Here is a 14,275-nt window from a genome sequence, read left to right on the forward strand (position 1 = left end):
GATGCCTTGAAGGACTGGGTGTCTGTCCCAAAGCTCTTGAGAAGTTTCGAGTCACTCTGGGGAAATCACAGGTTTCCCAGCTCAGAATCCCATAAGGATCGTCAGAGTCGGTGCTGCAGGACCAGCCTCTTCCCAGACCAAACCCGGTCACTGCCCACAGCCGTCTTAGATGCGCGCTGAGCCCCGCCGCAGCTTGATGGTGAGGAGTGTCTGAATCAGCAGTCCTCTGGTACAGCACTTGAATACCTCCAGGGACTTGACCCTCACTACCTGGTCTGGCTCTTTGTTCTAGTTTTAAGCCCCTGTGATTGTGAAGTGCCTTCCTTCATGACGTGAGTCCAGATCTGCCTCCTTAAACCTTCTGCTCATACAGCAGCCTGCTCCAGGGCGCAGTAAGTGATGTTGAACAGGCCCTTGTTCCACCCGAGAGCCCTTCAGAGACTCTCAGATGCCTCTTTGACGGCCTGTGCCTGGGATGGAGAGCAGAGGTTGCAGGGGAGCTTGAATGGCTGCAGGGTTAGAGCTGTAGGCTTGTCTGCCCCTAACTTAAGTACCCAGCAGTCAGTTGTGATGTATTTCATCAAAGTAGCTTTTGCCTTGCTCTTCTGGGTCCCACAGTGTTCCTCCTCCTGAGTTGTTTGGCTTCTGCAGAAGACACTGTTACACGCTTGTGTGTTCTTGCTCGGTGGTGGCTGTGCTAAAGGTCCGGCTCTGGGGCTTAGGTGTTCTCCTTTCTTGTCCTGTCCTATGCCACGCACAGGAAGATGCTGGAGGGTCACCAGGCTGGCTTTGTCAGTAGAACATGTGACTCTCAAAATCGGGTTTGTGAGTTCGAGCCCCACACTGGGTGTAGAGATTGCTTGTTAAAAAAAAAGGGAGGGAAGATGCTGGAAAGGAAGGCCATCCTGGCGCACGTGGCACATGGGGCCGGCTCTGCAGAGACATCTGTGGGCCTGAGTTGCAGCAGGGTTTTTCAGTAGAGTCTGAGCAGTTCCTGATGAGTGGCTGCTCTGCTCACCTTATGGTAAGTGTCTGACCGCGCTGACAGAGCTTTGAGATTTAGTTTGTCCATTTTCATTGGATTTTCACTTCGAGTCCAGTTTGACTACAGATGACGGGGGACTTGAGTGTTCGCCGTGTGACTGGATGTGGGACCTGTTCGTGCAGCAGTCTCCGTTCTCTCAGACGAAGGGCATGAAAAGTGGCAGCAGGTCTTGAAAAGGCCACTAGAAGACTTGGCCTTGCCTTTCCTGGGTCGTGGGCTCCCGGTTTAGCGGCAGCGGGCGAGTGGTGAGGCGGTAGAGATGCGGGGGGCGTCCTGAAACGGTGCCTCGGGCAGGGATGCCGCCGACATGGGGAGGAGAGCCACACTGACGGACAGAGACGGTGTATGAAACACACCATTCGGCTCCCAGAAAGGCCAGGAGATGTAAAAACGGGAGAAAGAACAAGAGGTTTTTGACATTTAGAGAGGTAAATGTCAATACTGTGTAAAAGCGATGAATGCAGAAGGCCTCGTTCTCAGCGACTCCAGATAAATGAGCGACGCTGCCTTTAGCACTCTTTGCTTTTGTTCAGCCCCAAGACCTGTGGTGCTGCGCGAGGGAGGACCCCGGGGAAGCCGGTCGCTCTGCCTCCTGCCACAGCTCCCTGCACCCTGCACTCGGCAGGGGCTTTCCAGGGCCCTGTGCTTGGCCCCATGCATGGCCTACAGACCAGAGCCTCGTGTGGTCCTGCCTTCAGGCTGTGTCCAGGGATAAGCTTGGTTTTCTCCCTCCAGGGTCTGGAGTCCCTGTGACGTAGGGGATTATTAGGTTAATGTGTCCTCTCTCCCAGCCATCCCTGTGCTCCCTGAGTGCAGACTTTGTGCTCGTGTCCCGGAGCCTCACAGAGCGCCCCCACACAGTCCGCACGCACTCCCCCTGTGGACTCAGTGAGTGAGTGTGGGGCGTGGACAAAGGCCCAGAGGAAGCAGAGGCCAGGAAGGCATTGTGGGAGTTGCAGGAAGCAGTTTGGGGCATTTTGATGGAAGGATGGCATTTGGGGCTGGGTGGATAAAAAATGGAATATAGTAGGAAAAGTTATCTCTCCACCCTGAGACGGCCACCTAGATACCTTCTTTCTTTAAATTCCTCTCCACGGTTCATGACCGTGTGTTGCAAATATACTCTGAGTTTGTTATTTCTTACACCAGTAGGTGATAGAAAAATAAACCATCCTACCATTATTACTTTCTTTTTAACATCAGAATGTTGTGTTGTGTTGTGTTTTTAAGTATGCTCCATGTCCATTGTGGAGCCCAGTCGGTGATTGAACTCAGGTCCTGAGATCAAGACCTGAGCTGAGATCAAGAACCTGATGCTCAAACAACTGAGCCACCCAGGCGCCCCTAACATCAGAGTTCTTCTAGAAAATCTGGCCTGGGGCGCCTGGGTGTCTCAGTTGGTTCTGCGTCTGCCTTTGGCTGGGTCATGATCCTGGGGTCCTGGGATCGAGCTGCACTTCGGGCTCCCTGCTCAGCAGGGAGCCCACTTCTCCCTCTCCCTCTATTGCTCTCCCTGCTGTGCTCTCCCCCCCCCACCCTTTGTTAAATAAATAAATAAAATATTTTTTTTAAAAAAAGGAAAAGAAAATCTGGCCTGTCAGTTTTATGGTGGGCACATGTTGAAAGTTTGAGGCGGGGAGGGAGTATTAGCTATTAGAGAAAATACTTTTAAAGAAATCATACATGATTTGAGCTACACACTTGTCATAAAGTGTACTTTGGGAATTGCTTTTCATTTATAATAATGAGGGGCTTGGTGTGTGTAATTGTGTCTAATGAACGTTAATGAGTTTGAGATCTGAATATCCTTATTAGAAAAGTTAATAGTATGGAATGTGTAATTACCAAGATTTTTTTTTACACATTTAGCTTTAATTAAAATACTCTGATAAGCACGTGAGTTGTTTATGTTATAGTTGCATGGATGAATGTGAGAATATTACCGTTACACGTAATTGTCAGAATATGAAAAGAAAGCTTGATGATAGTGCTTAATGTATCAAAGATCATGAGTTAAAGTATCAGTTTTATAAGCTACGGTTGAAAACAGGGCTCTACAGTTTGGGAAAGTCGGAAAGAAGGGAAATCTCAAGAATAAGAATAAATAATAGGACAAAACTTCTGCCTTATGTAAGTGTCACCAAACGAGGACATCTGGATGGTTGGACAGAGGGATGGATTGAAGTTGAAGTGACCAAGGAGATGCAAATTCGGGGTCATCTCTGTTAACTTTGAAGTCCTTGGGAATCTTTATGTTGCTACAGATTTTCTTTTGGTCTTTGGGATTGGCCTGGGCAGGTGGTGGAGTGCCGGCAGGGAGTGCCCTGCGGGCCGCCGGTAGACGGGGAGTGGAGGCTGAGGATGGTGCGCGAGGCTGTACCAGTGCCTGAACCTCAGCGGTACTGAGGTGACACCTGGATAAATGAAAATCCACGCAGAATTCCCAGACCTCCTTCCATCCATGAATTTTAGCTAGATCAGTCCGTCAAGTACAGTATTTCTTGAGCAGCTTTCAGTAGCCAGACGGCTTAGCATGGGGCCTTCCTGCGGAGAAAACCATAGGAAAGAAAGGTTTGGTGTTAATGCCATTGTACATAGAAGTTTCAAGGAATCGAAATTTTGTCGTTAAAAAGATCATGTCCTGGGCGCCTGGGTGGCTCAGTGGTTTAGGCCGCTGCCTTCGGCTCAGGTCATGATCTCGGGGTCCTGGGATCGAGTCCCGCATCGGGCTCTCTGCTCGGCAGGGAGCCTGCTTCCCTCTCACTCTCTCTGCCTGCCTCTCTGCCTACTTGTGATCTCTGTCTGTCAAATAAATAAATAAAATCTTTAAAAAAAAAAAAAAAAAGATCATGTCCTCGATTTATAAATAAGTATCAAAACTGACCACCTGGGTATCACCACTGCCCCTTCTTTAATCCCCTATCCCCGTGCGGGTGAGCAGTGGAGGACCTTAGGGAAAGTGGCAGCCAAAGGGGGCCCCTTAGTTCATGTCACTGATGGCGAATGACCCCATCCAAAATCAAAACACTTCCTGTTGTCCCTTGTCGGCCCCTCCCCTGAAACAGACTTCTGAGTCTCTAGATTTCATACATAATTTTCATTAATGATCTCTGATTTTGTGATGTGTTGCTTTGGAAGATCAAAGCTTGAATTTCCTTCAGGTTTTTGCTCCTCAGGCGCTGCTGTGCAGAACAGGTGACCAGCCCAGGTCCCCTTCCCTGTGTAGTTCCGTTCTCAGTAGCCTAGTTCGGTTGCCTCATGACATGCGTAGATAGTCTGTTGATGAAATTGTACTTGCTTCTTGGTAGCTTGTCAGTCGTTTATGGGCTTCTTCCTTTTACTTACCTTTTTCATTGTTTGTTTGTTGTTATAGCCATCCTGGGGTCTCCAGCTAGTGGGATTCAGAACACGATTGGTTCTGTTGGCACAGGCCAGCAGAATGCCGCGTCTTTAAGTAACCCAAATCCCATAGACCCCAGCTCCATGCAGCGCGCGTACGCAGCTCTCGGACTCCCCTACCTGAACCAGCCCCAGACGCAGCTGCAGCCCCAGGTTCCCGGCCAGCAACCAGCACAGCCTCCAAGTCACCAGCAGATGAGGACTCTCAACCCCCTGGGTAAGTGGAGGAGCGCCTGGGAACTTGTCTGTCCGGTGCAGCGTTGGGGACGACATGTCCTTCTGGAACCCAAGGCAGTTTACTGTTACTGTTGTTGCTTTAAATTCAAATTAACAGACGTATAAATTATGATGATGATATCTTTTTTAAGCCCTTGAAATAAAGAACTTTCAGGAAAAGGCTATAGTGCCCATGCAAGGGAGATGTTACAGGTTTGAGAAAAAAGGAACCAACGTGATACCACTCTGCCGCTGCCGTCTGCACCGGGTTCATACGGGACATTTCACTTGGCTCAGAACGCAGAATGCCCCAAGCTAGGATTACAACCGTCCCACTTAGAGACCACTGATCTGGTGGAGAACTCGTAGGTGGCCCGCCAGGTCCTGGCAGGTCTTGGTCACAGGCCAGCCCGCAGCTGGAGGTGAGCAGCCCAGACAGGAGTCTCAGCCGATGTCTCCTGCCTCGGCCTCGTCCCTGCTGTCACCGCAGCTCGTCAACAGCCAGGGTTGGTGCATTCGCTCACGCATCTCTACTGTTTCTGCCATCTCTGCATATTGTGTTTTTACCACTTTGCTTTAAGTTGACACAGTGCTCTTAAAGTGAGCCAAGCAGTTACATCAGTCCAGTGAAGTCAAGATTGTTGTCCTAGTTTGGTTGTTTTCCTGATAAAGTACATATTTTAACCTTAAAAATGACTCTTAAGATTGACCAGTGAAAAACATCTCATTTATTGCTTTTTGGACAAAACAGCCCTCAGGTATATCTAACTTCTACTGACCTTGTGACTGGGTCAGAGCCCTCAGACATGAGTTGTAAGCTGACTCTTACTCCTGTTTGAGGGTATAATTTGGCACGAGACCGTTAACCTCTCTTAGTCTCAGCTTTTTCTTACTTTAAAATGAGTACTCTACTCCTGAAACAAATAATACATTGTATGTTAATCTAAAAATTTTTTATAAATTTTAAAAATTAAAAATTAAAATTGAAAAGTGAATACTCGGCACAGATGGTTTCACTTGCATGTGATTTCTGTGATCTTATTTTCTGAGGTGAAAAGGAATGTTAACTCAAATCTGCATGACACGTCAGTTTAGTTGTTGAGGGCACGATACTAATGAAACCGGAACAAGAGTGTGAAGCTTGCCAGCGGGTCATTCTGTCAGTTTTTGCACAGCCACAGAGTCCATTTACGATACCAGCAGCCTCCACAGAAATGCCTGTGGTTGTGGTTACAGAACGCAGTGAGGAGTCCGCAGCTCAGTTGCATACATTGGTGACCTTCAGGACAGGACCGCCTTGCAGAGTCCTGCCGCAGCGGCTGTTAGTGACACTCATAAGAATCACTTACTTATGTGGTGACTTGTTTATGTTATCAGAACTCTGAAGTCTATGTTATAATTTAGGAGTTGGTTGATTTCTTTCTGTCTTTAAAGGAAATAACCCAATGAACATTCCAGCAGGAGGAATAACGACGGATCAGCAGCCACCAAACTTGATTTCAGAATCCGCTCTTCCAACTTCCCTCGGGGCCACAAAGTAAGACCCGTGTTTCAGTCGGCTCCCGTCCGGGCGACGGCGCACGTGAAAGTGGGCTGGGTGTCACAGGACTATGATAGTTTCCTAAGTGTGTTACCGCGAAGGTAATATTGGGGGTACTTTTTATTATTGTTGCTGTTGTTGTTATTACTATTACAGCTGTAGAGCAGATAATAAATTAAACACGGCTTCAGTTTTGCTGTACATACATCACTGGGCTGTCCTCAGTTTTTAGAAGCCCAGTGTGGTTGAAAAACCTCATCTAAACGAAGCTCATCTGCGTCGCTTTAGTTGCCGGAATGAGTGTTCTTGTTCTTCCTCAGCCCCCTGATGAACGATGGCTCGAGCCCTGCAAACATCGGGACCCTCAGCACTATACCTACAGCGGCCCCTCCTTCCAGCACCGGCGTTCGGAAAGGCTGGCACGAACATGTCACTCAGGACCTGCGGAGCCATTTAGTGCATAAACTGTACGTGCCCACCTCACCTTTATTCACATACGATGAATTCAGTGGCTGACAGCAGTGTGACAGCTTTGTGGTGTCCCTGATGTCTGACTGGATTCCACTTAAGTGCCCTAGCAGCTGAAGAGGGTCACATGCTTGTTCAGGGGGCCACAGCCACTGCTGGCAGGCCTGAGGATCCCAGTTGGCGGGTGTCAGAGTGTCTGTGGCCCTGCCCTGCAGGGGGACATGAATTGTCGCCCATGTCACAGAGGTCAAGGCTCCGAGTGTGGCCAGACCTTCTGTCCTCTGACCTTTGACATGCAACAGGGAGTTGGGGTTAGCTCAGAAGCTTTCCCTCGTTTTGTGACTCGAGAGTCTAATTGTGGAGGCCCCCGAGAACCGGGGGGATTTGGCCTGGTGGATACAGAGGGCATGATCGTGCCACATACAGTATGCTCACTGACAGGAACTCAGCAGTTACGTTTCTTGAGCTACTTAAGTTAAATTGAAGGGGAAATTAGATCAGCTTAATTCCCTTAGAGTGGGTTTTTTTTTTCGCTTCATCTTTTTAGTGAAAAATATTTATGACAAATAGTTTAAAAATTAGGAGTTCAAGGGATACCTGGGCAGCTCAGTCAGTTAAGCGTCCAGCTCTTGATTTCAGTTCAGGTAATGATCTCTGGGTTGAGGGATCGAGCCCCACACGGGGCCCCATGCTCAGTGGGGAGTCTGCTTGAGGTTCTCTCCCTCTGTTCTGCGCCCCCTGCTCGTGCGTGCGTGCTCACACGCTCTCTCAAATAACAAGTCTTAAAAAATTAGGAGTTTAAAATCACATTATTCTTGAGGTGACCTAATAGTTTACTGTAAATAGCAAAATATTGGTGTGTTTGACATACAGATAAATTGACAGGTGAGTGTTGTCTCCAGAAAGTGATGTTCGCATACTGGGCGAGAGAGAGCGGGCATTTCTCTCAGCAGTGTGTTGCTCCCCCATAAGTAGGTGGTTTCGTTTCTCTCTCTCCATGTCGCTGTGTATAAATTAACAAGGTACTGATGGTGTCTTGAGAGTTTGTTGATGGGGTGTGTTGTCCTTGCAGCGTCCAAGCCATCTTCCCAACCCCCGACCCGGCAGCCTTGAAGGATCGCCGCATGGAGAACCTGGTGGCCTACGCTAAGAAGGTGGAGGGGGACATGTATGAGTCTGCCAACAGCAGGGTAGGTTGCCATCCGTGTTCCAGCCGCATGACACCCATAGTCGGATGAACGGCATCCGTCTGGGAATGGGGAAATCCGTTAGTCGGGGAGACTCATCACCTCGAGGACACTGAGCAGAGAGACGTCCCAGATAGGACAGCAGATCCCTGCACAACCCTCTTGGTTGACTACAAACGTCCACTACAGTGGTGAACGAGGCATGTAAAGTTGTGTTGTACCCATGGCTGGACTTTCCAGTGGGTGCTGCGTTACCGGCGGTGTCAGCCATCCAGGAAGTGATTCAACTGCGGAACGAAGTGTTACGTGCACCGAGCGCCCCTTGTCTGACAAGTCCTGTAATGTCACTAGGCATTCAACAAGTTGGGCTTTAGGTTTATTGGTTAGAAGTGCTGCTGGATGCTGGGGCGCCGGGCTGGTTCAGTTAGTAGAGCATGGGACTCTTGATCTCCGGGTCACGCATTCAAGCCCCCTGTTGGGCCAAGAGCGAAACAAAAAATAACAGAAGTGCTGAATACTGACCTTTGTCAACGTACTTATCGTCAAAGCTCGTTAGTTTGTTAAAATATATAAAACAGATTGGGGCTCTTTTCATTTTTACAGCTTTGGCTGCTTAATGTTGAATGTTATTGCTCTTTAGGATGAATACTACCACTTACTGGCAGAAAAAATCTACAAGATACAAAAAGAACTAGAAGAAAAACGGAGGTCGCGTTTGCACAAACAAGGCATCTTGGGTAACCAGCCCACCCTGCCGGCTCCCGGGGCGCAGCCCCCAGGGATTCCGCAGGCACAGCCTGTGAGGCCTCCAAGTAAGGACTTCATTTCCTTCTGCCAGCCCTCAGTCTGTCGGCTTGTTTTCCCTTCCGGGTTTGGGGTGTATTTCTGAGCCTAGAGAACTGTGCTCTCGGGGAGCGCACACTTTGGAAGCTGTGTGGTAGTGGCCATGGCCTTCCGCGTCGGCCTGTGTGTGGAGAGGCCTTGGGAGGGTGTGCAGGCATCAGAATGCATGGTGCCTTCGCACCCACTCACTGGTGTAGTTTGACTTTCTGAAGGTAAAATTCCTTGTTCCCCGCATGAAGGATTGTTTTAAATAAGCAGGTTTTTTCTGCCATTGCAGACGGACCCCTGCCCCTGCCAGTGAACCGCATGCAGGTGTCCCAAGGTATTGAACTGTTGTTGTGAATCATGTTTCGATTTAACATTGAACAGCCACAAAGATGATTCGTTGTTCCTCTTCCCTCTGCATTTCTCGATGGCTCCTTGTTGGCCCCTGTGCCTTCTGCTGATGATTGGTATTCAGGTCCACAGGCAGTGTGACACTCGGTGGTGTTTGGAAGTTAGAAGACCATAGGAAAGCTCCCCGGGAGATGAGAAGTAAGGTCTAGCCTTTTCTTCCCCTAATGGACAGGAGGCACATTACTCTTAGGAATAGTCTCCTTGAAAAGCCTCGGTGGTGGGGGAAGGAAGCCTGTCCGAAGGCCGCCGAGGGGAGCACTGAGCCGGACTGAACAGGGTTTGTGCTCCTCTCAGGCAGGGGTGTGCTGGCGGCTGGCCTGAGCCACTTTTAAAGGTTCTTTCTCAGGTTGAGATTCTAGGGTGTCTGTGGCTGGAACAGTCGTCGGCGTCGGGGAGGCTGGGGGAGGGGCATTTCAGGGCTTTTACAGCTCTTGTCTCGTGAGACGTGCACGGCAGGACCTGCTCACAGGTTGTGAAATGAGGGGCGACATTACCCAGGAGATTCCAAAGCACGGCCTTGCTGCTGTGTGCAGAGCAGTCCGAGAGGGGAAAGAGGTCATTTTAAAGGTTACGGTAGTCTTGGGGTCGTAAGTTTGAGCCCCCATTGGGTGTAGAGATTACTTTGAAAAGGTAAATAAAAAAAACGTTAAAAAAGCTGTGGTAATCTTACGTTGCGTACAAAAGAGACATGGTAGGTACACTGGTGTTGGGGAGAAACTTCAGGGATGTGTTTTGGTGGACAGACTAGGTAGGCGAGTGAAGGAAACCCAAGAAGTCGGGGAAATGGAGCCTTGAGAACGTAGCTGCGTGCTGCGTGGGGGCCGGCGTGGGAGATGGGGCTGATCTGGGCTCCGAGGAGGCCCGTCGAGCAGGGCAGTGGAGCAGGGTCATCGCGGAGCGCTCCTGCCGCACTTCCCAGCACAGCTCCGTCCGCGCGAGAGGGCTCTCGGTGGTGCTGTTCTCAGCGCTGCCTTCTTCTTTTACATTAAAATCCTCAAGGAGGGGGGAAGCTGACAGCCTTCCTAGAAAGTCCTCCTGGGCCCGTGCAGGCACTGGTTTTTTTAGGGTGACATTTCTGGGTGTCCGTGAAGATAATGCTGAGGGAGATGTGTGTTCTCTGAGACCTTTCCACATCTGTGCCAGTGGTAAGGTGGCACCTGGAGGGTTCTGTTAGATTGCCACTGTCCGCTCTGAGACTTGTTGAACCAGCATTGATGTAGTGCATTACGTGTAGGTGTGGCGTTCACAGAATATGGTGGGAAGTGAGGAAGAGTGAGACCCCGTGGTCCAGAGACATGTAGCAGCCAGTGAGGTGTCTTTCACGGTGTGACATTCCTGTGGGCTGTGGACACCCCTCGGAAGGGGGAAGTGACCACGAAAGGGAGACCTTGCTGGTCTGGAGAGGAGGTGGGACTGAGAATTGCTGACCCTTGGGCACTTTCTGAATACTTACATGCTTGCAAAATTAAAACCGTATTTTGAGTCTATCCCAGTTTCTAACAATAAATTTAAACCCAGCTGAAGAGCCAGGAGGCCTGGGGTGATGGGGCAGGCCTTCCTGCAGGAGAGAAGGGAGCCGTGTGCTCTGGCAGGTGTTGGGAGGTTGGCTTAGATGGGTGCCCCGGCCTCAGCCAGCACCTCCTCTGTGGAGGGTAGGAGCGCCTTCGTGGCGCTACCGTGTTCGTAGGGGGTTGACCTGACTTTCTCCCTTCTCTCCTCGTGCTGCCCTGCCCGCACCCCGCCAAACCACTCTCACCACCGCCACGTCGGTGCCGTTTTTCTGTATTTGAAAAGTGTTACATCACCATCTTTTCTGATTTCTTGGGGTGATTTCTGTTGTATGTCTTATGTATGTGTTCCAACTTACTTTGCTTAGAGTTTGGAGAGCTGTAAGCTCTGTTTTCCTGTGGGTGCTTTTTCTAATGAACCATTGTGGGTGCATTTACAGGGATGAATTCATTTACCCCAATGTCCTTGGGGAATGTACAGTTGCCACAAGCTCCCATGGGACCACGTGCAGCGTCCCCCATGAACCACTCTGTCCCGATGAACAGCATGGGCTCCGTTCCAGGGGTAAGCGCTTCTGTTTGCCTCAGCTGTGCCGAGAAGGCCTTGCTCGAATAAGGAAAATTCTCTACGCAGTGAAATTGTAGATCAAGAATTCTATGGTGGTTGTTTCTCTGGATTTGGTTATGCTTTATTTACCTCATATCTCTCTTCCCTTTTTTTTTTTTTAAGTCTTCATGACTACAAATGAGAATTATGTGAGCATTGTTTATATTTATCGGGATGATAAATTCATAGGGACTTGTGACTTCGTGAGAAGACACAAGTCCCAGGGCGCCCAGGCGGCTCGGTCATCAAACGTCTGCCTTCGGCTCTGGTCATGATCCCAGAGTCCTGGGATCGATCCCTGTGTCAGGCTCTCTGCTCAGCAGGAAGCCTGCACTTCCCTCTTCCACTCTCCCTGCTTTTTATGTTCCTTCACTCCCTATCTCTCTCTGTCGAATAAATAAATAAAATGTTTGAAAACGAAACAAAAGACACAAGTTCTGAGGTCGGAGTTCGCAGTCTCAGGTACATCGCTGAGAGAGGCTTGCCAGCGGCTCTCGGCTCCTGGCGCTTACTCTCCTAAGGCTGCTTTCTTCACACGTCAGAGAAGTTGTCAGAGAAGTCGTAAAAGGCGGATTTTGAACTTTAAAGTATAGCACGCTATTGATTTCTATTCAGAGATGAATTTGAAATGGGCTTCTTGGAGAAGTTGCGAGAGAAAGCACGCAAAGTGCCTGGGGGCCAGAAGGGCTTGGTGAGAGGCTTTCTCCCCACTGGGAAGGGAGGACTCGGAGTTCACTCTCCTAGATTATCTTGAAGACTCCGGCCCTCCCCCCTGATCTCAGGATGCTGCTTGTGTTGTAGATGGCCATCTCTCCTTCCCGGATGCCTCAGCCTCCAAACATGATGGGCGCTCACGCCAACAACATTATGGCCCAGGCACCTGCGCAGAACCAGTTCCTGCCGCAGAACCAGTTCCAGTCCTCCAGTGGGGCGATGAGTGTGAACAGTGTGGGCATGGGGCAGCCAGCGGCCCAGACAGGCGTGCCACAGGTACCGTGCACCCAGGACAGGGCCCAGCTTCCTCCTGACTCAAGCGTGTCTCGTTTCATGGAGATGAGAATTCCAGAATACACATTTCATTATTATGTATGAGCATCTCTTGACTTTTTACCCCCATTTGGTTGTGTTATTTTTATCTTCTTTAGAATTATTTTTATCATGTCTGGGCGGACTTCAAACCAAATTGGAATGGATTGTGGTTTTTTGGTTCATGGGCTTTGTGTTTGGTTTTGGGGTTTTTAGTTGTCATCTTCTTGGGTTTTAATTGTTTTAAATTCACATGTGATCCGGAGAGACCTTGAGTGTTAGAGTGAGGACGGGCCCCACACACTTGGCTGGCACCTTGGTAGGTGTGTCCTGTTGCCTGTCTCTCAGGGCATCCTGGGTGAGGTCCACTGACTGCATCAGTTGAGGAGTTCTCTTCTTTTTAATTACTCTGTTTAAAGCTGAAGAGAACCGTCTTCCATTCATTTTAGTGCCTTTTTTGCCCTTTGGAGAATTGTTCATTGCCGTGCAGGGAACTGCTGCCGTGTCCACATGTGTGTGTGTGTGGAGCAGGCCAGGTCTTTCCCTGGAAGACAGTATTCCTGTCTTCAGTTTTTACATGCAGTAATGTTGAAAAAAGGTCATTGACTACACCAGATTTACTCACTAAGTACTTATTAATTCTTCATTTCTGTAACATCCCACTGTTCTGGAACAGCAAACTCGTTCCTGTAAATATTTTCTACTCTGGGGGCCGCGGTCTTTGACTCCTCCACGGCGTGTTTGGAGCGGCCAAGGGCGGACCATTCGCACATCGGCGGCTGGGCGTGGCCCCAGGAGCAGGCAGCTCGCTGGAGTGGGCTGTGGGCGTTAGTTCGCAGACCCCTGCTCTGGAGCAGTGACTTGGAGTCACTTTTTTAAAAAGTCAGCATATAATTGCAAAGCGTGTCCCCATTTGGGAATCACTTTGCCATTTCATCTGAAATGAAACATTTCAGAGTTTTAGTGACTCATTTCTTGAAAAGAAGAAAAAGAAGAGAAATACCTTTTTCAGTGTTCTAAGCTGTGGGTAGCTGTTTTGGATCATGAAGCTCATAGACCGAGTGGGTCTGTGTTAGTTTAAGCCAGAGGTTTCAACTGTTCTGCGAATCACAGGATGAGAAACATTCCGTAGCAATAACTTTAGTGGAAAACGCATGTTATTTTGTGTACAGCAGGGTGAATTTTTACAAACGGCACATTGCCTTGAAACCAGCAGACCTCATCAAGAAGCCACAATTAGATATTCATGCGTTTAATTGTTCAGATCTGTTGCCATGTTTTCACATGGGGAAATAATTCTAACCTCCTCTGCTCCCTGTGCTAGGGACAGGTGCCTGGTGCTGCTCTTCCTAACCCTCTGAACATGCTTGGGCCCCAAGCCAGCCAGCTGCCCTGCCCACCAGTGACACAGTCACCGTTGCACCAGACACCACCTCCTGCTTCCACGGCCGCTGGCATGCCATCTCTCCAGCACCCGACGGCGCCTGGGATGACTCCTCCCCAGCCAGCAGCTCCCACCCAGCCATCGACTCCCGTGTCGTCTTCCGGGCAGACTCCCACCCCAACTCCCGGCTCAGTGCCCAGCGCTAGCCAAACCCAGAGCACCCCTACGGTCCAGGCAGCAGCCCAGGCCCAGGTGACCCCACAGCCTCAGACCCCAGTCCAGCCCCCGTCTGTGGCCACCCCTCAGTCATCACAGCAGCAGCCGACACCTGTGCACGCCCAGCCTCCTGGCACGCCGGTGAGCCCCACAGTCTGTCTTTGGGCTGAGACTCCTAATCGAGAGCTTCTCCGTAAAAAAATCCCGTCACAGCATTGCTCTGGTGTCTTGTGCAGCTCCGGAGAGTGTCCCCTGATCAGACCGTCTGAGCTGGGTTCGGTTTCCGACATTGCCTCCGAAGGCCATGTTTGTGTTTGGCAGGATGTGACTTAAAGATTATCTTCTCTAATTAAACAGATTTTCAGAAATCAGTTATAAAGAAATCGTATGTGGGTCCCCTGTACATAGGAGCCCTGTGTTCCCCATTATCTATCCTAAGT

The 14,275-nt window shown here is 49.7% G+C and overlaps 1 protein-coding gene across 3 annotated transcripts in view; it reads left to right on the plus strand.

Annotated features, from left to right (window-relative positions):
- Positions 1-14,275, plus strand: part of LOC123934102 (CREB binding protein) — a 124,603-nt gene that overhangs the window by 76,834 nt on the left and 33,494 nt on the right. Inside the window, exons 6-14 of one of the 3 annotated variants that reach the window (XM_045994053.1) lie at positions 4,419-4,661; positions 6,119-6,197; positions 6,521-6,667; positions 7,741-7,858; positions 8,496-8,667; positions 8,976-9,020; positions 11,043-11,167; positions 12,011-12,199; positions 13,560-13,976. In XM_045994053.1, coding sequence (XP_045850009.1) covers positions 4,419-4,661; positions 6,119-6,197; positions 6,521-6,667; positions 7,741-7,858; positions 8,496-8,667; positions 8,976-9,020; positions 11,043-11,167; positions 12,011-12,199; positions 13,560-13,976 — 1,535 coding nt within the window. Of the gene's footprint in view, positions 1-4,418; positions 4,662-6,094; positions 6,198-6,520; positions 6,668-7,740; positions 7,859-8,495; positions 8,668-8,975; positions 9,021-11,042; positions 11,168-12,010; positions 12,200-13,559; positions 13,977-14,275 lie in introns of all 3 variants that reach the window. The other 2 variants (XM_045994051.1, XM_045994054.1) reach the window with 2 other exon arrangements.

Source organism: Meles meles, chromosome 21 (genome assembly GCF_922984935.1).
Source record: "Meles meles chromosome 21, mMelMel3.1 paternal haplotype, whole genome shotgun sequence".
Lineage (NCBI taxonomy): Eukaryota > Metazoa > Chordata > Mammalia > Carnivora > Mustelidae > Meles > Meles meles.